This window comes from Hippichthys cyanospilos, chromosome 2 (genome assembly GCF_059441005.1).
Source record: "Hippichthys cyanospilos isolate Australia breed blue-spotted pipefish chromosome 2, RoL_Hcya_1.0, whole genome shotgun sequence".
Taxonomy (NCBI): domain Eukaryota; kingdom Metazoa; phylum Chordata; class Actinopteri; order Syngnathiformes; family Syngnathidae; genus Hippichthys; species Hippichthys cyanospilos.
The window spans coordinates 9,927,757-9,949,549 of record NC_142370.1 but is presented as its reverse complement, the minus strand read 5'-3'; the positions used below and the strand labels follow the sequence as shown (position 1 = coordinate 9,949,549).

Here is a 21,793-nt window from a genome sequence, read left to right as displayed (position 1 = left end):
CATTTTAGACAATAAAGTAAACAGAACCCAAAGAAGCATTGACTGGGTGTCCTGGCAAACAAACTAGATACTGTATAGGGATATAGGGGCTTTGTTACTTCATTGTAAAATAATGTAAAGTGAAGTAGGCGTGACGGGCACAGGTCTGAGCAAAGTTTTGTGTATTGACCCGTATTTAAGAGAACATAACGCCGGAGTGTTTTCAACTCTAGAGGTTTGCTTTAAGACCCAAAAATGCCATCACCATTGAAATGAATGACATGTTCTCAGCCTCTAAATGAAAGGCGCTCTCGAAAGAATAGTCTGTCATTTAACTTCTGTTTAGTTAAATAAAGACAAGCAAAAATAAGTTTGATCATACTTTTAATTTCAATTAAATGCTCAGTTATAAGGTTATGCGATGATCCCTGTGCACTTGCAACACACAGTTACTCACCAGCTCATATACACTCCATACTGTATTTGAAGTCACAACAAATTGTCTGTCACAAAGCTTCTGTCAGTCATCAAGCTGACAGAGTAGCGCCACACCACGCTTGATCCAATGCTGAGGGCGCTTGGCAGAGGGTAACAACATTGGAATGACAAAATTGGTGGAGTGTCCAGTTGTGGAAAGGGTGCCTCTTCTCTCGCTGGTCTTGTATAGAGGAGAAACGTAGCGACTGTCAGACTCATCTGGGATGTCTTTTGCTGCATGATGGAGAGTAGGAGGCAAAAACATTATGAAGAATGACGACCCATTGAAACGAAACAAGAAGGGTTAGGCAGGGACACACAAAATGATTATTATACAATTGGACATCCAAATGCATACGTACTTGGTTTTATCCAGATAATGGGCATGGGTTCAAAGAGGATTTTGGGATACTGCTCAGCTAAAACTCCACTGATGAGAGAAACAAAACAATCGGAATTTTGGGGGACAGCTTTTTAAATGGTTGTCTTACACTTAACTAGCGATCATTTTTGTGAACAGCCCTTGTGTGGATCGCTTTACCTTTGTATGTCCCATCGAGCACCATCAAGAAACAATCCATTAATGTAGACGCCATCTTTTGGAGGCGTGTCTGATTGATCAATAGGTAGAACCTAAAGTATCGAATCAAAACATCCCACATGGAATGACTCGTTGCTGACTTATGGGAGTATTTAAGCATGTAACTAGGTGTTGGATTGTGATGGAAAAAAACTGTATGCTGACCTCAAAGTCAAAGCCCAGGAGGTCAATTGGAACATTGTATTTCCTTGCAAAGTTCTGTAGAGCTCCTGTTAGAAAGGCTTGGGTGAAGAAGAACCCCGATAACCAGAACACGCTGGGCTTTCCCTCATTGAACCAGTTCTATGGGAAACAGAATTCCAGTGAAATACATCGTCATGTGGAAACAATTGTGACTCACCTTCAAAAACTTGAGCCTTGCGAGAAAGTCATGAATGTAGCTGCCAAGGGGCTTGAGGCTCGGGTACGAGCGTTTGGCCCATTGTTCTGGAACCTTGCCCACTGCCAAACTATTTTCAATTCCCTCCAGCTCTGCATCCATCACTACTAAACCCTTGAGGGCTTTTAGCAGATTCTGAAGACTCACACAGATGGCACTACAAAGCCTGAAAGGTAAAACAGCTCAGATGAGGGGCTTTACTTGATGTCAACATTTTTCCAAAGTGTGTTTGTCCATTCCATACGTGTTGTAGCGCTCCATTTCTTGGACAAGCACAGTGTTCATGCTTTCCTCGTAGAGCACCGGGTACTTGGTGAGACATACTTCGATGTCAAAATTACTTGGAAGCTAAGGAGGTTCAATAAACTCCATTAATGCTTCTAATATCAGGACATACATGTAATATGACTCATTATAGATACTTTTCAATCCAAAATCACATCCATGCCCTGAAAGCATTAATTACAGATTCGACAAGATGCCCCCTCATCTTGATTTGTCAAGCTTGTCATGATCACTTTTGGAACGTACGACTGAAAAATAAATCCGTTCCTACCTTCTTGAGAATGTCATTGGCAATGTCGTAGAGTGCATTATCACTCCCAGAGCTACCCCCTCCCTTGGAGCCTCCGCCCTGGGTGAGAAGCAGTGAATCAAACAACAGCTTAGTCTGCTGCAGGTCCTTGGAAATGTCCACATTTTCGTGCATCCCAAATACTTCTGGGTGTTGAGTGAGTGGAAGCTCCTGTTATGCCACAAAGAAAATGTTATGCTGTTAAATGTCTCGCAAACTGACAAAATATGATGGAATACTTTACCCTGATAAATCGAAGGTAGTCGTCATAGGAAGATTTAGGGGGTGCAACATATTCACCGCTTGGTGAGAAAGGATAAGAAGGTTTATCTACAACATCCCTGTTGTAGAAGTCAGCCAACATGGTGTTGAGGAGGCGCCGATCCCAGTTGTCAGTTACACGGCCTCCGTAGTTGCATTCTCCAGTCAGGTATGTTATGGCCTCGAAAGGCACCTCATCATATTGATTGATAAACAACTAAAGAGAAAGACAGAACACTTTAGGATTAATGTGATGTGAGTAATTTTGTGAATGGGACTGATTACCTGAAGCTGTCTGATACTTATATGAAGGTCAGTCTCATTGAAGCCATAAGGAATATTCCAGCCGAGTGGGCCAAACTTCCTTCTCTCCTGAACAAGGGCGTGGAAGAAGCACAGGCCATACAGGAGCTTTTCCCAGACCTAAAAGCCAAATGGTGTAAGAAATGAACCTGTTCATATGTTAATTCATATTGTAAGCACCTTCTTAACTCACCAGTTCTTTCTTTGTGCAATTATTGAAGAAGTTTTGGTCACAAATAGGATCTGAAAGATACGACTGCAGTATGTTTAGTCGCAGTCCTGTCGGAGGCTCATTTGTCATTTTCACTCCATTCTGCAGAAGGGTCACTGGAAACTGGTTTCAGGGAGGAGGCAGTTAAAGCCAGACTGCTGCACAGGTTGGCACGCATCACATTGCACTTTACCTTGGGCGAAGGGTAGCTTGTGAGCCAAAGTCGGAAGTCGTCATGGCATGTTGCGGGAGTAAACTCCTCACAGATCTTCTCCAGGGTGGACATCCAGGACACAGCCAGATGACAGTTCTGCAAACACACCCATGTCCCATTCTGCATGGCTGTGGATATCATTTTGGAAGCAATGGGTCCTTGGCCCTGCCCCAGGGAAATGGACTGGAAGTTGTTCCCACCCATGTCCTTGTCCGTAGCAAACTTCAGTAAGCCTGTGAAGCGTGAACGTGTCATGAGTCTTTGAGTGTCAGTGCTGCAAGTACTTTCAGAAGTAAACTGCAGAACCTACTAGCCATGGGATCGGCACCAGGAGAAAGCACAAAAACCAGCGGGATGGTGGCATTGGAGTCCATGTAACTCTTGCTGAGGTCAAAGGGGGGCGGCTGAACAAAGTTTTTCCCCATCTTCATTGTGACATATCTGTGGACAGCTGGCACAATCTTGTCAGGCCTGAGGCAGCGGACAATGATCATCTTCTGCAGCTCATTGAGTTGTTCATCCCAGGGCGATGGCAAAGGAACACTGAAAGGTTCTTTGCTGTCAAAAACAGGCTTGAAAAGTTCTGGGCTTGCAAGAAAAGCATCTCTGTGGAGATAAGGTACAGCAGTTTAAATTAAAAAAAAACTCAATGAAGAACATAATTTTCCATAGTTTACTTACTTCACTCCTTTTAAGCCAGGAAGCTCATTGGCTCTACAAATTTCATCCCAGCTCTTATCTTGGAGCCAGCTAGGATCCGGATTAGCAAGTCTGTTCTGCAGGCCGACACCTCCCGTCATCAAGAAGGTCAAGTCAGAGAATGCAATCTCACCTTTTGCCCTGATAGAAATGTCAGTATTTACACCGGACAGAAGAATAAGTCAAACACGCCAATGTCTTCCCTAAATGGTTTGTGACACTCACAAAAGCAGATTGCAGCAGAGGATGAAGGCGAAGAGAAGTTTATCTTTTTCAAACAGGGAGCGACACACATTGCAGAACAAGTTATAGGTGATGTGATCCACCAGGTACATAACCCTCTTCTCCAGGATCTTAGACTTTTTACTACAGTACATAAAAAAGACAATCCAATACAGAGCACTCCAGTTACTTGGTGTTATGGGGTCAACTTAAACCCTGCATCTGACATCTTCAAACATTAAACGAATTCAAAAGCACTCACTCAAACGTTGTGAAATTTACAATAAAAAAATCATCATACACTATGTGTGGATCACGTACCTGTCTTGGATAGAGTTTATATAGAGGTTGACAAACCAGCTGAGAGAGTACTGATACATTGGGTCTATATTCGTCAGGTCAGCAATGGTGAAGAATAGTACAGACGAATGCTTGGCAATAGATCTGTAACACTCCCGAGACTCGGCTATCATGATCTCTGTTTCCTCTGCAATCTGGAAAATTTAGCGGGACATTACAGTATAGTCAGAAAAAAATCCATCATATTAGCAATACAGATCGCCTTTTTTGGGCAAGGTACATGCCTTTTGTTTTTTTGTGATCTCATTGGACATGATTTTTGCAGAGTCTAGGACCTGAATGGCACTCTCATCCTCCAGAATATTTCCCTCTGACGATGAAAGGGTCTCGAGGATCTTGTCCTCAGTTTCCTTCAGTTGTCTATTATTTGCAGCAGACTGCAAGATCAGCGCATTTCTCTCCTCTTCAAGTTCTGGCCTGCAAAGCACATGAAAAGAATAACGATTGAGCAAAGAGACCAAAGATTCAAATGAAGACGCTGCAAAACATGTAGCACCTTTCTTTGGCAACCACAATCCCCAGCAGCTGGTCTTCCAAGCCCTCTGGGGTGATCATGAAATTGAGCAAAGACACCTTGGTGGCCAGTTCTGGTAGATAATGAGGGTTCCTCAGCTTTGTGGTGATGTAGAAGCGAAATTCGGCAGCATATTCAATCACGCTTTCCCCCAGTTTGATACATTCCACACCACCTAAGTGAAGCAAACATGACCGCCATTAAAATGTTGAAATTAAATTTTCAATCACTTGTTGTTAAAAGCTGTGTCTTGTTTTGGGCACTTTGTTTGAAGGTTTGTTTGAGGAGAAGAGGTTCCAGTGAGGGGTCCAACTCCTCTCCTACGTTTTCAAGCAACAAGGGGCTTCCAAATTGAATACAGTTTTCCAAAGTTCTCATGTAGTCATCATCCGTCAATTTGATAATGTGCAGGTTGTTCTCTTTCTCCGAATTCTTCACCCACTTGTTGGCCTGATTCTGAGGGTCAATCATCAGGGGCCTGAAAGAAAAATGACTCATGAGAACCATTTTTGGATAGACTGATGAATGGTTTCACAATACTGCAACGGAAGAGAACATGTATTTGCACTCTTCCTCTCAAGCTGAAGTTTGCAGTGCTGAGTAATGCAGCAGCTTCTTACCATCGACGGGAATTACTGGTAATGACACCATTGTCAATTGAGAAGGAGTCAGTGGGAAGGCCTGCGATGTTCCACGCCCTAATTTTAATGGGATCACCCAGGGTCTTACTGAGAGAGAAGACATCTGATGATGGAATGCTCTTGGACTAGAGAAAAAAAAATCATACACAAGAGAAATCAAAGTAAAAGATTTTGTACGTCAATAAAGGAACAAGACCATTTACTTGACACAGTTTGATCCATTGAGTGATGCAGTCCTGTCTGAAGCTGGCAGTGAAAGCGCCCAGGTAGGCCATGACTCCAGCAGAGATGAGGACATCCCCAGTAAGGTTGTCATATGTGGCCTGCAGATCTTCAGCAGCTATGGACCATCTGAAAAAAAATAATGTTTCTTTCTTGGCATATTGCTGTAATTTGAGATCACACTGTAAAAAAAACTGTGAGAAATCTTTTATCACCTTGTTTTCTCCCCACCCAGACCACCGATGAGTTTCTCAGCTCTCTCCAATTTCTTTTGACACAAATCCCTCTGGGCTTCTAGCTTAGCTTTCTCAACTGTCTTCTCTTCAGATGTTCTTTTCAGGTCATTTAAACGGTCCTCAACCTCTTTTAGTTTGTCTCTTTTCTCAGATAGCTCTGCCATGGCAGAAGCCAGAGTCGCCTGAGCCTCTGCTTGTTTAGTCTTTTTGGGAGCCACTATCTAGAAGCAAAAAAAGTGAGTCTAAAAGCATCGGTGCCTTTAATTTTTAGAAGAAGAGAAAAATTAAAAAGAAGTCACACCTTCACCACCCTGTCATAGGACTCCATTGCTTTGACCCACTTGCAAAGGCCCTCTGCTGCTGAAGAGGCTTTTGCTACCTTAGCAGGGTTAAAGTCAGGATTGGTCATATAGGTAGTGCGGATCTTTTGCACTGATTCCTCCTGTAACAGAGAGGGGAGCACTTAATCGAGGGAACTTTCTCAATTTATTGCAAATAGATTAAAACTTACAGGAATATTATCCTTATCATATTCTTTAAGATCCCTTAAAAAGTTCATGTCACCTAGCAGCTTCTTGCTCGGACCCCAGTAATCCAAAACCTGAAACAATAAAGGAAATTTCACAGTAAACCAAATACCATGGGTTCATTGATGATATGTACTGTATTCTAGTATGCAGACATGTTTTTGTTTTGTTTTCTTGAAGGTTTGTTTTTAATGAAACAAACCTTTTTACCAGACCCAGAAGGGTCTGCCACCTTATCTGGAGGCATCCCCTTCATTACACAGACGGCTGCCATCACTAGCTTAACTCCGGCAGGAGGGTTTTTCATGGATTTCACAACTGTTATGTCAGCAGGCTGCATTTTATAAGGCAAATGAAGGTCAAAGATGAAGTAACATGCGAGGCAAAAATTTCTCTGATCGAGGGGATCTCACTTTTAAGGTGTTCAAAGCTGCAATTGCTTCCTCTAGGGCAGGGATTGCCTCAGCCAATTCACTATCACACTCATCCTTCAGAGCTTGAGCCTCAGCAGCTTGAACAGCTGTGGCCTCCTCTTCAACACGCACAAGTTTACTTGTAGCTTCAACCTCAACAGACTCCGCTGTGATCATCTATGAGATCATCACAATGAAGTTTACACATTTGTGGAGATTTCTATTGAATGTGGCTGATGCTTCTTCATATTTTTACCTTCATCATGTTATTGTTTTCTATTTGTGCCGCTTCAAGTTTGGGCTGGAGGTCTACCAGCTCCAGTTTCATCTCACCAACCTTCAGGGGTAAAATGTTGTCAGGGAAAACTTTTACACCTTTACATCATGGTGATTTGGATAAAAAAGCAGTTCATGAACCTGAGATTCAGCAAAGGCAAGTTTTTCCAGACCATTGGTATATCTTTTCTTTGCTTTCATAATGGCATCTCTTTTCTTCGTGAGGAGCTGACTGAACACTGCCATGAGCTCCAAATAGGATGTGGGTGTCACGTAATTATGACGACCTAGCTCAGAGAGGAATCTGTAAAAGAAAGGGTCCAAGCAGAACATGATATATAATACTGTATCAACCTGTACTTTTAGCACTCGTGTCCCACCTCTGTGAAAGCTGACTGGCAGAGGTATGAAATGTTTTGCAGATGGGGATGACTTCCTTTCGTTCAGCTTCTTTCATTTCCAACGGTTTCAGGAAAGAGTTGGCTACCCGCTCAAGGGCCTCCTCCGGCCATGGCTATCAGGGTGAGAATTGTGTGTCAATTAGTCAGCAAATAGTGATTATTTATCATATTTGTATACCATATTTTGTACCTGGAACCAATTAATGGTGCAGCAATTAACAAGGGATGGAAACTGTCGCAGGCGATTACGAAAGGCCTCGCCAATAGGACTGAAGGCCACAACAATATGCAGGTTCTCTTTGCAGCGCGCCACAAAGAAGGCAAACAGAGTCAAATGGCTCAACTCAGCACACTTATTTTTCCCTTGGGCAGTGTGACGTACTGTCTGGAAATGGAAAGATAGTGAGATTGCATAAATACATGCAAATGTCACAAAATTCCAGTCATACCTCAATGATATCTTGTTTCTCATCTGGAGCAAACAGATTGGGTACTTCTCCTGTGTTCAGGACACTGTTCACGTCTTCGAGAAAAGCCTCATCTTTGATCTGAGCATCCGTAAGCAAAAAAACGGTTCTTTGACCCTTCACACCTGCATCCTTGAGAAGCTTCTATAATGTGAAGTTAAAATGTGTTACATCACACTCAGAGACCAAACTTTATAAAACTTGCAATGTACACAGATCACAAACACAACGCTGACCTTGAGGTCATCTCTCCACTCAACCATGCTGTAGCTCTTCGAAATCTCAGGCTGGAAAAGACTCATTTGGGCGATAAACGTAGCCAAGCGAGTGATGGACTGGCGCCCGCTGCCTCCCACTCCTACCAGGAGAGCATGCCCTCCTGGTTGCTTCAACACACGGCTTATACGAGACAGGTGCTCCAACACATAGCTGCATCAAACAGAATTTCTTGAGTCAGCAACATTTATCAAAATTATGTGTCTTTTAATAGCAGATTTTATTATTATGCATAGATGGCTTTGATTGGCTTTAATTTAGTCCATCAACAATGCTATGAATGTAATTTACTGAAAGATGACGAGGTTCATGCGGCTCTTGTTCATCTGGTTGTATTCAAGAAGGCATGCCTCCACCACCTCAGCAAAGCTTTCTATAGAGGGCACCTCGGCATATAAACGGTCAACAGGCTCGAGTTGAGGGTTCATGTAGTCACCAAACAATAGAGTCTTCATGTCTTGCTCGACCAGCTGCCGAATAAAAATTAAAATTAAAATTTTAGTCGGCCTTATGCTTCAGTCTTTGGAGCATCACAAATTGGATCTCAGTCGTCACGTTTAAAGAATGAAAGAAATCCACAATTATAATAAAAAAAAACCCTACACCAACATACTTTACTGCCTTGCTTCAGATGATCAAACATCTGGTTAAAGGCTTCATTGAAATGATCTTTGAGGATCTTGGTCATCAAGTGATAGAACCATGCCCGATCCTTGTCATCCACCAGACGGTCGTAAAAGACGCGGAAGACCTCGTGGACAAACAGGCGAATCATAGTGCGTTTGTTCTCCAGAGATTTGCTCTTCATAAGTAGGCAACCTTGTATAACGCGCGAGAAGTCCCGGAGATTAAAAGTGTAGTGAGACTTGGCTGGTGTTGGAAGCAAGTTCTCCACTGCTTGCTTGTAGACCTTTGAAAAGACAATTTAAATACTTAGTTATTGAAGGACAAGTGTTTGCTGACAGGAATGTGGGTATCAGTCCTACCCCAAGGACTCACTTCCATGGTTGCTGTAACCATTTGGCTGCCAATAGTGAAATATTCCGGTGGGAATTCATTGTTCTTCAGATAGAACGCCACCATAATGGAGAAGATGCGAACCATGGTCTCGTCACTGAAAGAATTGATGCTAAAAATGTTGAAGTGGCGGAGGAAGCGAGATGTCACGGCATTTCTCCCGCCACCAGGGGGCCCCATGGCTGTGATGATCTGAATGTCAACTAGTTTGATGCCCGAAGTGTCCTTCAGGTCATACCTGACAGAAAATGGATTTGTCAAGCAACATAATCTATGATCCATTTATTTGTTTGATCTTTAGGTGCCAATGACTCATACCACTTCTTGTGATCCATAAACTGTCGAAGAAGCTCCACAGGAGGCTGAGCCCCGAACTGTTCCAGTGCTGGCATATTAACATCGTCTATGAATATGAGGTATTTCTTTCCCATGGGAGGGCCGAACACACCTCTCCGCCTTTTATCTAACTGGGCCATGATTATGTTCTGGAAATATAGTCAGGAGTGAGGCCATGCAAATATGCAAGAACGTTTATATTCATCAGTGGGTCCATCTGACCTGTGTTTGGTTGGCAGTGGTGCGGGCTGAAAAATTGATTGAGAAGGGTAAAAAGAGGTCTTTGTCCAGACCATTCATCAACTTCTCCATAACATACACTGACTTTCCAGTGCCAGTAGGACCAGCCAACAGCAGGGGCCTGAGCAGAGAATGAAGCATTGAGTTATCACAATTAGACAAACTCATACCAATCATATGTCCGTGACATACCATCCATTGGTGATGCAAATGTCCATCAGAAAGGTGTAGCGGACTGAGTCAATGGTGGGAACAATGATGTCCTGCACTTTTGTGGTTTTATCCCCTAAGCTGACATTTTTGATGGCATCATTCCAGTGAATCCATTTGCCTTTTCCTTGAAACTGAACAAGAAATTAGATGAGCCTTTACAAGAGAGAAAAAGCTTCTGAATATTGTGATTCGAGGGTACCTCATAGAAATAGTCATACACCAGGCCTTTCTCATCCACTGGGCACTCCCATTTGCTCACTACTTCAGGAATTGGATTGGCTGTCCTTCCCAACACTGTATCCCTAACAAACTCACTAAACTTCTCCCTGCTTTGAGAATCGCAACTTCCACCCACAGCCCACACAAGGGAGAAGGAAAAGGCTGCCTGCAAAACCAAGAGAGATAAACAAATGAAATTTTTATTGAACAAGGGGTATCATTGTTTAAGTGCAAGTTGATAGATATTATTGTCACAAATCATAAATATTTTTACCATGAGCCAGGTGCGAATAATTTTATCATTTTTCTCTGTCTTTAGAGGTTCTTTTAGCAGCATCTCAAACAGTCGACATAAAGACACCGATGTGTTCCAGTTGGTTGTGGGCACAATTTCCTGTTCAACAAGAAATTTATGACACGACAACATTCATGAATTGTTCCAAATTGGTAGAAACTCCCTTGGGATTTTGCATCTCAGTTACTCAAGCGTTTAGTGATATTTACCCTGCAGTGCTTGCGCACTATACTGAAAGCAGGTGGCAGCAACCAGTGAAAGAGTTCTATTAGTAGATTCTTGTGGATAGGATTTTGCAAAACCTCAGGAAGTGTGTTCATCCAGGAGGTCACTAAAGGCTCCCAGCCCAACTGAGAAGGTTCCATGTAGATCATACCACATCGACTGACTGTGGCAGGCTGCCAGGGGAAAGCATTTTCAAAGCTTACCACCATTATGTCGCATTTGGCACTCATTGTGTCACACTTGGCAATGATTGCGAATGCCCAACGTCCAATAAATTAAGTTAGTGTAACTTTATTTGAAACACAAGTTGTTCAGTCACTCCAAACTTACAGAGGCCTGTGAGAGATCCATCGCTTCAAAAATGAGACTCATCTGATTGGACATTTGGATAATTTCTCCACTCATCAAACACAACTGCGATGTGAATACAGTACAAACAGTAAAGATTGTGTTAATAAATTGAGGGAAAAATCCGATTTATGTGCATCAACTGTATATTGATTGTACCTTTTTGTTGTCATCCAGCACAGTGTTCATACTTTCAATCCACAATGTATCTATGGGTCCATCAAACACAACCCATTTACGCTCTGGTGTTTCCGCAGATGCATACTCACGAAACGTGTTGGCCACTACACCGTCTGTCCACTATAAACAAAATAGAAAATACTAGCACAATAAAACAATTTATTGATTGAATACATTAGGATTCAAGTTAAAGGGCCCACCTCATGAGAAACAAGATCAAACTGGCCAAAAAGTTGCCCCATGGTAATAGACTTTGGATTTAACGTCTTGAAAATGACCTTTTCCTCCTCTCCATAGCCTTTTTCATTCATCAGAATCAGTGTGTCAGCAAGAACATGGAGTACTTTGGTCTTCCCCGCAAATGGCTCACCCACTAGCATGAACCTAAAGCATAAAAGTTAGAACTTTCAAAGTCTTGCTGATCCACGCTGTAAGAAATAGTAGCATACCCATGCCTGACTGTCATCATCTCATATGTCTGGATCATCTTCCTGATGAAGATCTGTGTTGACTGGACATTGTGTTTTTTACAACACTCTTTTGCGACTTCTAAAAACAACTGCAGAGGAAATAATCATATAGTTTATGAAGGTTTATGACATACTTTATGAACCAAAGATGACTCAGCATCCGACAAGACAAAAAAAAAATCAAGACAGACAGACACACCTCATAGTCTGCCTCAGGAAGAGAGATGCCAGGGAATAAATCGCTTGTGATTCCATTGAACAGTGGGATATCATGGGAAAGAAACTTGGGCTCGTTAACATCTTTTATAGACCTCAGAAGCTAAACGCAAAGACAGAAAACCTCCATCAATAAAGAGTTTGGACTCGATAGAAGACAATGGCTGACAAAAATACCAGAATGTCCTCATTTTCGTCAGGATACTTGAGCTTGAGATTTCCTGCAGCCACAAGCACAGCTTTGACAGCCCTCATGCCATAATCGTAATGGAACTGGGAGGAGAGTTGCTCTGAACAGAGCCTGTAAGTCATTGCGATCTTGACTGACAGAGGCTTGGCGTTGAGGAATCCGTAGGAATAGAGCGAGATCTCTGCTATCAGAGCGTAGTTAGGGACCATCATGGTCACTGTTCGAAACAACACCTGAAGAAACATAAAAGTACGCCGTCAGGTTACAAATGGACAGAAAGACACTTTTGTGATAAATCAGTCAGTATGTCGGGATTGATTAAGTCAGGAGACCTTGAGGTTGTCAGGGAGTTCAGAGCGACCCGCGTAACCAGGATTCATTGTGATGGACACAAAACAGTTGGGGTTGAGTTTAAGTATGGTCCCTTCAAAGTCAAAGTACTCCAAACCCATCTCAATAGCCCTCTGGATGCAGAGGACTTGCTGGGCCACTACAGACAAGACCTCGAGCTCAATACGGTTGAATTCATCAAAGCAAGCCCACGCTCCAGATGAAGCCAAACCTTTGAAAAACTGAGAAATTGCACCAAAGAGCTTTGTTAGAAGCAGAAAGCAGCATCAGGGTAGGCTACAATGTTTTTGATGTTACTTTGCCCATAGCAAGATAATCCAGTCCATCTGAACAGTTGAAGACGACGCATTGCACAGCTAATGCTTTGGCTAAATCCTTGGTGGTTTCTGTCTTTCCAGTTCCAGCTGGACCCTCGGGTGCTCCACCCAAATGGAGGTAAAATGCCCCAATCTGTAATAGCATCAATAGACACATTTGAAAAAGCGACGGACACCGTTGTCTGAAAACTGTCTTAAGTATACCAGAGTTCTGTAGCATCTGTCAGTCAGTGGGGTGATGACCAGTCGGGGAGAGTTCCCCAAATATTCATATGCATACTTAACATCACAGTTCATGATGCGAACTCGAACATCCCCGTTGCTCCAGTAATAACGAAGCTGTGCTAGCCATCGGAAATCACTTTCATTTTCAACACCTATAAATAATGCATATAAACACACTTGTAATGTATTTTCACTGAGTAGTGGTAAAACTTTGTCATAGCTTTATGAATGTAGGATTTGTGCCATGGACTACCGTGCTCAATGAGCTCCATGACCACATCTCTGGCATGGACATCAATCGTCACTAATGCTCCCAGAGTAATCCGTGTTTGTTTGGGTAGTGGCCCTCTCACCAACTCCACAATATCATTCAGCTGTTTCTGGAGTTGTTGGAAGTAATCTTTCACACCCTATAGAGGCAGTTAAAGACATCATTACCCACTTCATCAGCTTGAAGGTATCACAAAGTAAAGTCAGTTACAGATTATTTGATCACCATGAGTGCATGAATAGTATTTGTCATTTTAAGTAAATTATTCGTTAGTCATCACATTTTTGGAAACCTTACATACTTCAGCCCCTGTCCTGATGGCTTCATGGACCTCGAGGGTCCAGAACATTTGCGAGGTACAGATCACCACCTGGCCTGGCCACTCCTTCACCCACTGATTCCGAGGGCTTTTGGCATAAGCCTGGCAAGACACCAATTCCACTAAAAATAGCTGATATCTTACATTCATTGCAACCCAACTTTGATATTTGCTTAATTTCAGCTAAGTCATCTCACCGTTCTGGACTGATCCACTACATCTTTGATACTGCGAATCATTAAGTCTTCCACTTGTACCAACCACTTTTCCACTGCTCCTTTAGCTTCAGCTGTGGAGATGAGTTGGATTAGCTCAACACACTCCCCTTCACTGCTGTACATGGCCTGCAAAAAACAGTCAGCCTCTGAGAAAGTCCATCAACAAACTACATTGTTTCTATGTACAGCCAGTGCCTACCTGAATATCAAGATTTGGTAGAAAGTGTAGCTTGGCAATACCCTCAAAGCACTTCCTCAGATGGGGCTGGACACGCAGTGGGTCCTTAGTCTCAGAAAGAATTTCCAGCATTTCATCATTGGACAGAAAGAAGAACCTGAGTGACAAGCAGCAATGCAACAATTTGAGATCACAGAAACTGTAAAACGAAATGAAAACAATGTTGTTTTGCTCACCTTGGAAAAAAGAGACGCTTTTTCTCCAGATAGTTATTTAGTCCTTTCATGATGGTGTCCAGGTGGCTGTTGGACTCTTGAAGTTTTTCAAGTAGGCCAGGCATTGAGGTTGCCTCAAGAAGCTGGTAGAGGACAATTTCATAATTGTTGTCATCAAGTGACCTTTGTTATCGTTACTTAGGTTGACAATTACCTTTGAGTCTTTAACACAATGCTGCATGACCTCCTTCCAGTTTTTGTCAACAATCTGAAAAAGCCGTCCTTCTTCTGGAATCTGCTGCATGATGTCAGCCGAACAGAATATGGGCTCAAGGTAAAGCCATTGTGCCTGTACCTTCAGCCACTCTTCAATGGTTTCTTGAATACGCAGAAGACGCTCCTCCCAAATCTAAATCAAAAACAAGTTTAGTGAAAACCATTTATTGCTGTCCTTATACATTTTGTCATTATATGGGTTATGTAACCTTGATCTCTTTTTCAAGGGGCTTGATGAACGGTGAGTTCCTCATTGTCTGAGTTTTCACAATTTGGTCATCTAGCATTGCTTGAATTTCATCCAAAGCAGTCAGGATAGACACACCAGTGTCTCTGTAAGGCTGATGCTGGAGAGAAACACTATCCCAAGCAGTCACCATGCTTTTCATGGCTTTCTCCATGGAAAACTCCTGCAAATCAGAATATGAGAATACATGCTTATTAACTTATTATTTTTCTTCTCAAACATAAAACCGCTCAAATCCTTACTTTACTAGCAGCAGCACTTATGGATTCGAAGCTTTCCAGGTATGGCGTCAGGTTTTGTTTGAGAACTTTGCGTAGTGTTGTACCAGCATTCGGAGTGAGGTCATAGCCAACAATCTCTGACATCTGCTGCCAGTGGCGATCTCGAATGCCCGGATTACACAGGACAGTCAGTAGAGGGAGGTGCTCCTGTAAAATAAAAAGTTATCCAGAGTGAGAAAGTATTCCCGAGTAAACCATTATAAGCAGTTTCAACAAAAAATGCATTTGGTACCTTGAACTCTTTGACTTGCTCTAACACAGTGGAGCACATGAGTGTAGGTTTCACATCCTTGTTTATATCTTCTTCAACACGCCGTCGTCTGGAAAGTCCATTTTTTTTACTGGTGTCCTGTTGACACTTGCTCTTTTTTTGCTGAAAGAGCTTTAATATCTTGAAGATCTCCCTGAAGAATTCCTCCACTTTTACTTCCATTCCTTCACCATTGAGGTCCACAAAAGAACCGTCCATCCAGCTATTCCCGGAGAAAATAGTTGAGGAAATACCAAAACAAATCATGTGACATAAGCTACGGCATAATGGCAGACCTGCTCTTTGCACGCTGCCACTTTAGAAGAAGTCCAAACAACTTTTGGTACTCATCAACACTGTTTCTGATGACCTCCACTTGTGGGTAATATGTTTGTTCCCACTGATGGAACTTCTCATCTTTGTGGATGTCAGCAATTGTTTCCTCCGCCTCCTGAAGAAGGTTCTGAACTGTTCGAACCTCTGTCAAGTACTGTCAAAAAATAAAGTTAAACATAATTGATAGATTGTCAAATCCTGCATATGACCTGACCATTATCTGATCAGTAGGTATACTTTTATTGTTTATGAGATGAGTGAGGAAGGTACTTTGAAAGAATTCATGAAATCATAATATGAATTTATGGTCCGACTTGCAAACCCTATCCCCAAATTTCAAGAGTACAAATGACTGACCGTACCTGTTGCATCATATCAAGCTCAGAACAGTGAGGAAATTCTTCAACCCTTCGTTCCAACTTGGCCAGATGAACGGCAACCCTTTCTCTTTTAGCAACCAATTCCATCTCGCCTTTTCTCTTGGCCTCCTGCAAAACCTGAAAAAACAATATGTCCATTCCATTATCACACTTGAAAAGAACACTACTATAATACCTGTTTGATCAGACAGGCGCATAACCTCATCGTTGAGTTCAAAGATCTCTTGAATTTTCAACGGCCACATGAAGACAGTTGAATTGAGTTCCAGGTCTTCAGTTTCAAATATGTGGACATCTAGAAGGTAGCTCAATCTGCTGTGGGCTTTCTGTCAGATCATAACAACATTGGAAGATGTATAATAAAATGACTCAAAAAGCTTAAAAGCAGTTGCACAGCTGTGTTTTTTACTTTGATCTTTTCCTGAAGAAGTCCAATACTCTGTGTCTTAGCCTTTTGAATGTAGTCAATAATTTTAGCCATGTCAGCTGTTGTCTTTGGCACATTCAAAGCATTTCCTTGTATGGTTTCAAAATCAGCGCAAATCCTTAAAAAAAAAACCCACACACATTTACTTGCAGTGAAGGCGTCCTCTTCAACATTGACAAACACACTTTAAACATGAGACTCACTGTAGATTTTGCTTGGTGTGTTTACTTTTCATGTTGGTGATCAGTATTTCAGCATAAGCTTTAGCTTTTTTAGCCAGTGCCTGGTTCAGATTCCCACAATGCAATTGGACCATTGGAAAGTGAACCTTTGTTGGGAAGTTGCTCAGCTTCCTTGATAAGTCACGAAACTCTTCCACTTGCTGAAAAACAGTCAAATCACACACGAATACTATCAGGAAGCAGTGGTACAGTACAGTCAAGAAGTTACAGTAAGCACCCACCTTAATATATTCTGCAAAAGAATGACTTTCTTCCACAAAGGTCTCAACACGTGTCTGAGCAGTTCCATTGACTAACCAGTCATAGTTGTCAACTACAAAATATTTTAATTACATGTTAGAAAAGCATGCTCTAAATTAATTGGCTGGATGATGAAATAATTTGAAATTCCCATCACCATAATTTTGAAAATATTGGGCAGGTTCTTCTAGATGCTTGCGCACCGTTGATGAGACAGTGAAACGAGCCCAAGCAAGCGTGTGATCAGGGGCCTTGGCATCCACGTACGCAGATGTGGATTCCGCCAGCCATGACTGAACCGTCTGCACTTTCTATGGATCAAAATCATCGATTAGGGGGTGAGGATTTGACACTAAAAGATCTCCTATAAACAACCTTACCTGCAGTGTATTTGTAATGACATTGAGGATTTCAAAGATGTCTGCTTCAAGCTCCAGTAAAGTGGGGTATATTCCCATCTGTTCATCATGAAATGTCAAGGTCATGTGAAAGATGGGTAAGCAGTGGCAATTGTCCGGATGAAATGGGTAGACGAATGCCTCCACACTCCGCTGAAGCATGGCTTTCAGCTGGGAATGTAAAAAAAAACAAATACGTAGATTCCAAATTTGTCATCAAGGCGAACACAAAAACAGATTGGTTCAAAAGAGAACTACCAATCTTGTTGATTAAAATGACATTAGTTACATCAGCTGGTTATGTTTTATTTTATTTTTTAGCAAAACAACCAATGGAATTACAATCAGCTTGGTTCTAATATAATACATGTATATTACAGTTTATTATGCTGTAAGGGACTATTTGCTATTTTCACTGTTTAGCATTTCTGCCTCTCAGTACAGAGGTCAAGGATTCAAATCTATGATCATTTCGGTGTAGGTTCTTTGATTTCCTCCCACATTCCAATAACATACATGGTAGGTATAATGAACACTCTAAATTGCAGAGGATTTTCTGTCATTTATATTCCCTTTGTCATCGGCTGTCATTTTTGTAAGTTTAATGGCATTTTCATCGTCATTTCCGGCAGTTCAAATCTTGATGATATCTTGATGAAAATGACCAATTTGGTCTTCTCACCAATATAGATTTGTTTCAATAAAATACCATTCTAGATGGTATTTTTAACCAAAGGATCAGTCGGACACATCGCTACCATCCAGATAGGTCAAATTTAATAAATTTTTGGCATCATCTGTTATCAGTATGAGGAAAATAAATAAACCCGTACAAAACTGAAACAAAATAAAAATGAAAAGGCATCCTTTTTTGGATTAAGTGTGGTGGCAGAACTTCACCTGATTGGAGATGAGGGTGCACGCGCAGTCAAAGAAGGCATCCATGACCTCTTCTTTTACTGATTTCAGTGTTTTTGGACTTGTTAGCAAATTGATGACTTTCGGGAACCAGGTATTCATGATCTGCTCCTCTTCTGCCTCACATTTTACGGCTAGCTCTTTTTGCAGTGCCTTGCTATCAACGGGTCCCAAAGCCCTGAACAACAACAACACGCTCTGTCTTACTTAACATTCTTTGCTGTCAGGCCGGTGACATACCTGTATCCCGTCAGATCCACCAAGGTCATCGAAGAAAATGTCGCATGTCCATTGTCCAAAATCGTTTGCATTATGGGATGTAGAAGGTGCAGATTTTCCAAGATCAACTTTCTGTTAGTGACAAAGCTCTCTTGTCGTGTTTTGGAAAATTCAAGAACACTGCAAAACAAAGTTATTTTACATAGGTGCCAAATAAACTTAATTAATGCCTATATGCACAGTGCATCCTCCTGAGACCCAGTGTATTCATATGTGTCCAAAGTTGTGTCCATTTTGTTTCAGCAAGACAGCAACATGAAATGCATTCCACCCAAACATGAGATGTCACTTGAAAGGCCAGGATGTCCTCTCTCGAGCACACCAGGACTTGGTAGGGTAGCTAGTGTGTGTAAAAAAAAACAAAAAAAACAAAAAAAGAAACTTGGCTAAAAACAAATGTCTACTACAGCTAGCACAAACAAATGGGCTGGGTCTCAAGAGGATTTTCTGCGAGGACAAATCATATGTGACCATAAAAGACTTACTCAAGCGGAAGAGATACATGCTTTAGTGGGACAGGATCTTCCCATTCCGGATCATTCAGGAATGTGTCCACTTAAATCAATGCATATCGTGTTGTTAGACATATAGTATTTCAGTGTTGGTGTACATCACACACATACACACAAATTGTCAGTACCTGTGTGTTTGATGATAATATCATGGAAATTATCGCCGATTTCCGCACGGAGCTGCTGCAAGATTTTATTTTTCTGAGGGCTGTCTTTAAGTTGAGGAGGGATTTGACCCTCGATGGAGTCCAACCACTCCTGTGGGATTGGGATTACTGGGCGGCTTTCCACACACTGTCTCAAGAATATGTAGTTCATCTAAACACAAAGAAATTTGTGGCTCAACTTTTCAAATGAAAATGCCATTCGACTCCCCAACTAGAATTTGCTTTCAGAATGTACTCACCCTCTCTTTTTGATCCTCACTTTGCATCTGTAATATTATTATGATTTTTTTTAATTATTTTCTCAGTAGATGATTTTTTACAGTTGTGTTAACATTGATTTGTAAGAACATGCCAGATATGACTTACACTTGAAGGTAATTGTGGTTCTGCTGATGGGCTGCATTCATCTCTACCCCTCTCTTTGCTCTGCTTGTAAGCTTCCACTGCTTGGGACACAGCCATGCAGCTGCCACTTTGCAGGAAGCCAATTGGCCTGCAAAATGATCGACAGTCTGTGTGCAGCAGAATGACTCTTTATTTGGAACATTTGTGTAATGGTCTCAAGTGTGCACACTTTTTTTTCTTCGCTATCATACCGCTCTCAGTTAATTTCATGTTTGCCATATACTCAGCCAGTCAAGTAGATTCTGATCAGGGCAATGGCCCTGATGGTGTCACAACGCCTCAGTGAGGGTTGGTCAGGGTTGGCGTGCAAAGTCAGTTTTTTATGAACAAAAAATAATGAATTTTACTTTATTATGTAAATTGAAATGTAAATGTGAACTTAATATAAATAACTAGGAGGTATTTAAATGTCTGCAAAGGCTGCCTACATGTAAAAATGGCAGAAAAATTACATATAGTATATTGAAAGGTTTGGAGGTTGCCAAAACGGTGGGCAGAGAGTGTGAGAGTGGCCATGGCCACCCCTGACCACAATGTAGGTTTGTTTGGATTTGGATACTATGTGACGGAACTTTCCAGAATTGTTTTTAAATACTGTTAGCCCTTATATTTAAAACAGGTTTTTATTTCTACTTTTTAACGATTAAAAAAAAAACTTTTGGAGGATGATAACAGTGTAAAAATTATTATTATATTATAAAGATTTTCTTTTTCACCTCCAAAAGGGTTATTTGATGTTGTTGGCTCCGAGAATGGTTTTTGTAGGTCATTGCATAGAACATGCCAACGGCTTTAGTCATTAAAAAGCCATTTGTATAATTGAAAAAAGAAATCTGTTAATGTTAGCTGGATTTTGCAAGTGGGAAATTTTGTTAATGTTATGGTATTTTTTTTCATGTATGAACTATTTAATGAAGGCTTTATCCAACTTTTGCTCGTTTATTGTCTTTAATTTCTAATAACTTTACAAGCAGATAGAAGAAGAGAGCAGTTTACTTATTTATTTATTTGTCCCTTTTTATCAAAACATGCATGATAAACCGTTGACATTTAAATTGATTTTCTGTTCTGTGCTATCGGAGTCTGTTCTTTTTTTTTTTTTTTTTTTTCATTTTTATTTTCTCTCAAGTAAAAGAGTATAAACGGGTTTTCGACCTTAACCAGAGTTTTTACATGGTGCGCTCTTTGGCCAATTACAATTTCGGTTGAAACATACATTGGTAAATGGAGTCGCTGTTGTTGCACTTTCCTCCATCGTTGTTCCAAAAGTTGATTGTGGGTGAAGTGTCTCTGCTTAGCTGGCATTTCTAGCAACAAATTATAGTCACATTTTTATTGTTAAATATCAAATGCGCCTGAATAGAGACATTTTATTATTTACTGATGGATAACATTTATCTCTAAGGTTACTTACCATTTGGATATCACGCGCCTCTTCATTTACACAATGTTTACAGGGCTTGAATATTTTACTAAAAGAATCCGACTGACAACATCCGCACTGAGTTTTGTGCGGCATACGTCGGCGCGTCGTTGCCATAGAAACACCACCACCAAGTCTACTCAGAAAAAAGGCGGGGCTTGTTAAACCCTCGCTTTTCCTTGAATGTGTGTATTGTTGCTCCACTTGTGTTTAACTATGAATTCAGTGACTAGGAATTCGTGGGAATACGTCCAATAAAACAAATCATGTAGTTAAAACACAAAACATTCAAATTATAAAAGGAACGGGATTGGGGAGAGGGGTAGACTGATCAGTGATCAAAAATGTGTTGTGTGTATGTAATTGCCACAAAAATACTTTATACTAGATAAAGTATTGTACGCTGATAAACCGTTTTATTTACAAGTTACTCTCTAAATATTTTTGTCGATACTCTATAAACACTATGCAGTAAGGATCTGTGATCGGTTAGCGTGCAGTTGACTTTGCACCATTTTACTTTTCATTTATAAGTACATTTCAGAGTAAAATCGAGAAAAACATTCAAATTAATGTTCATATCTTCATTAGATTTTTTTTTTTATGAAAGTATATTTGTTTTGTTATTAAAGTACAAAGTGAAAGTGCCATTTGTTTTGTCCTTTCGCAGTAACGAAAAGTTACTGCTAGAGGGCAGCAAAGTTATGTCGAGGCGC

General features: G+C 41.1%; 1 protein-coding gene across 1 annotated transcript; it reads right to left on the bottom strand.

Annotated features, from left to right (window-relative positions):
- Positions 1-346: 346 nt before the first annotated feature.
- LOC148427191 (dynein axonemal heavy chain 12-like) lies at positions 347-20,959 on the bottom strand. Its single transcript, XM_088409131.1, has 73 exons — positions 20,871-20,959; positions 19,616-19,742; positions 19,489-19,515; positions 19,211-19,400; positions 19,056-19,125; positions 18,532-18,690; positions 18,274-18,469; positions 17,356-17,544; positions 17,133-17,286; positions 16,957-17,048; positions 16,697-16,875; positions 16,476-16,611; positions 16,267-16,392; positions 16,049-16,183; positions 15,647-15,840; positions 15,333-15,573; positions 15,062-15,247; positions 14,782-14,982; positions 14,511-14,705; positions 14,318-14,439; positions 14,103-14,238; positions 13,883-14,029; positions 13,668-13,787; positions 13,349-13,505; positions 13,075-13,247; positions 12,851-13,003; positions 12,535-12,774; positions 12,190-12,435; positions 11,996-12,115; positions 11,776-11,885; positions 11,527-11,710; positions 11,306-11,446; positions 11,129-11,212; positions 10,783-10,971; positions 10,553-10,672; positions 10,259-10,444; positions 10,039-10,190; positions 9,829-9,967; positions 9,589-9,755; positions 9,253-9,508; positions 8,867-9,163; positions 8,545-8,723; positions 8,214-8,406; positions 7,960-8,121; positions 7,701-7,895; positions 7,490-7,623; positions 7,251-7,413; positions 7,090-7,170; positions 6,834-7,010; positions 6,623-6,754; positions 6,405-6,494; positions 6,195-6,335; positions 5,873-6,114; positions 5,639-5,786; positions 5,415-5,560; positions 5,058-5,272; positions 4,777-4,969; positions 4,505-4,697; positions 4,242-4,414; positions 3,924-4,064; positions 3,681-3,839; positions 3,310-3,605; positions 2,979-3,232; positions 2,768-2,908; positions 2,557-2,694; positions 2,255-2,488; positions 1,993-2,181; positions 1,681-1,784; positions 1,398-1,602; positions 1,202-1,339; positions 998-1,089; positions 819-886; positions 347-690 (listed from the first exon to the last, which is right to left on the bottom strand). The coding sequence occupies exons 1-73, from the start codon at positions 20,957-20,959 to the stop codon at positions 500-502; spliced, it is 11,832 nt and encodes a 3,943-aa protein (XP_088265257.1). The 3' UTR covers positions 347-499.
- Positions 20,960-21,793: the final 834 nt, after the last annotated feature.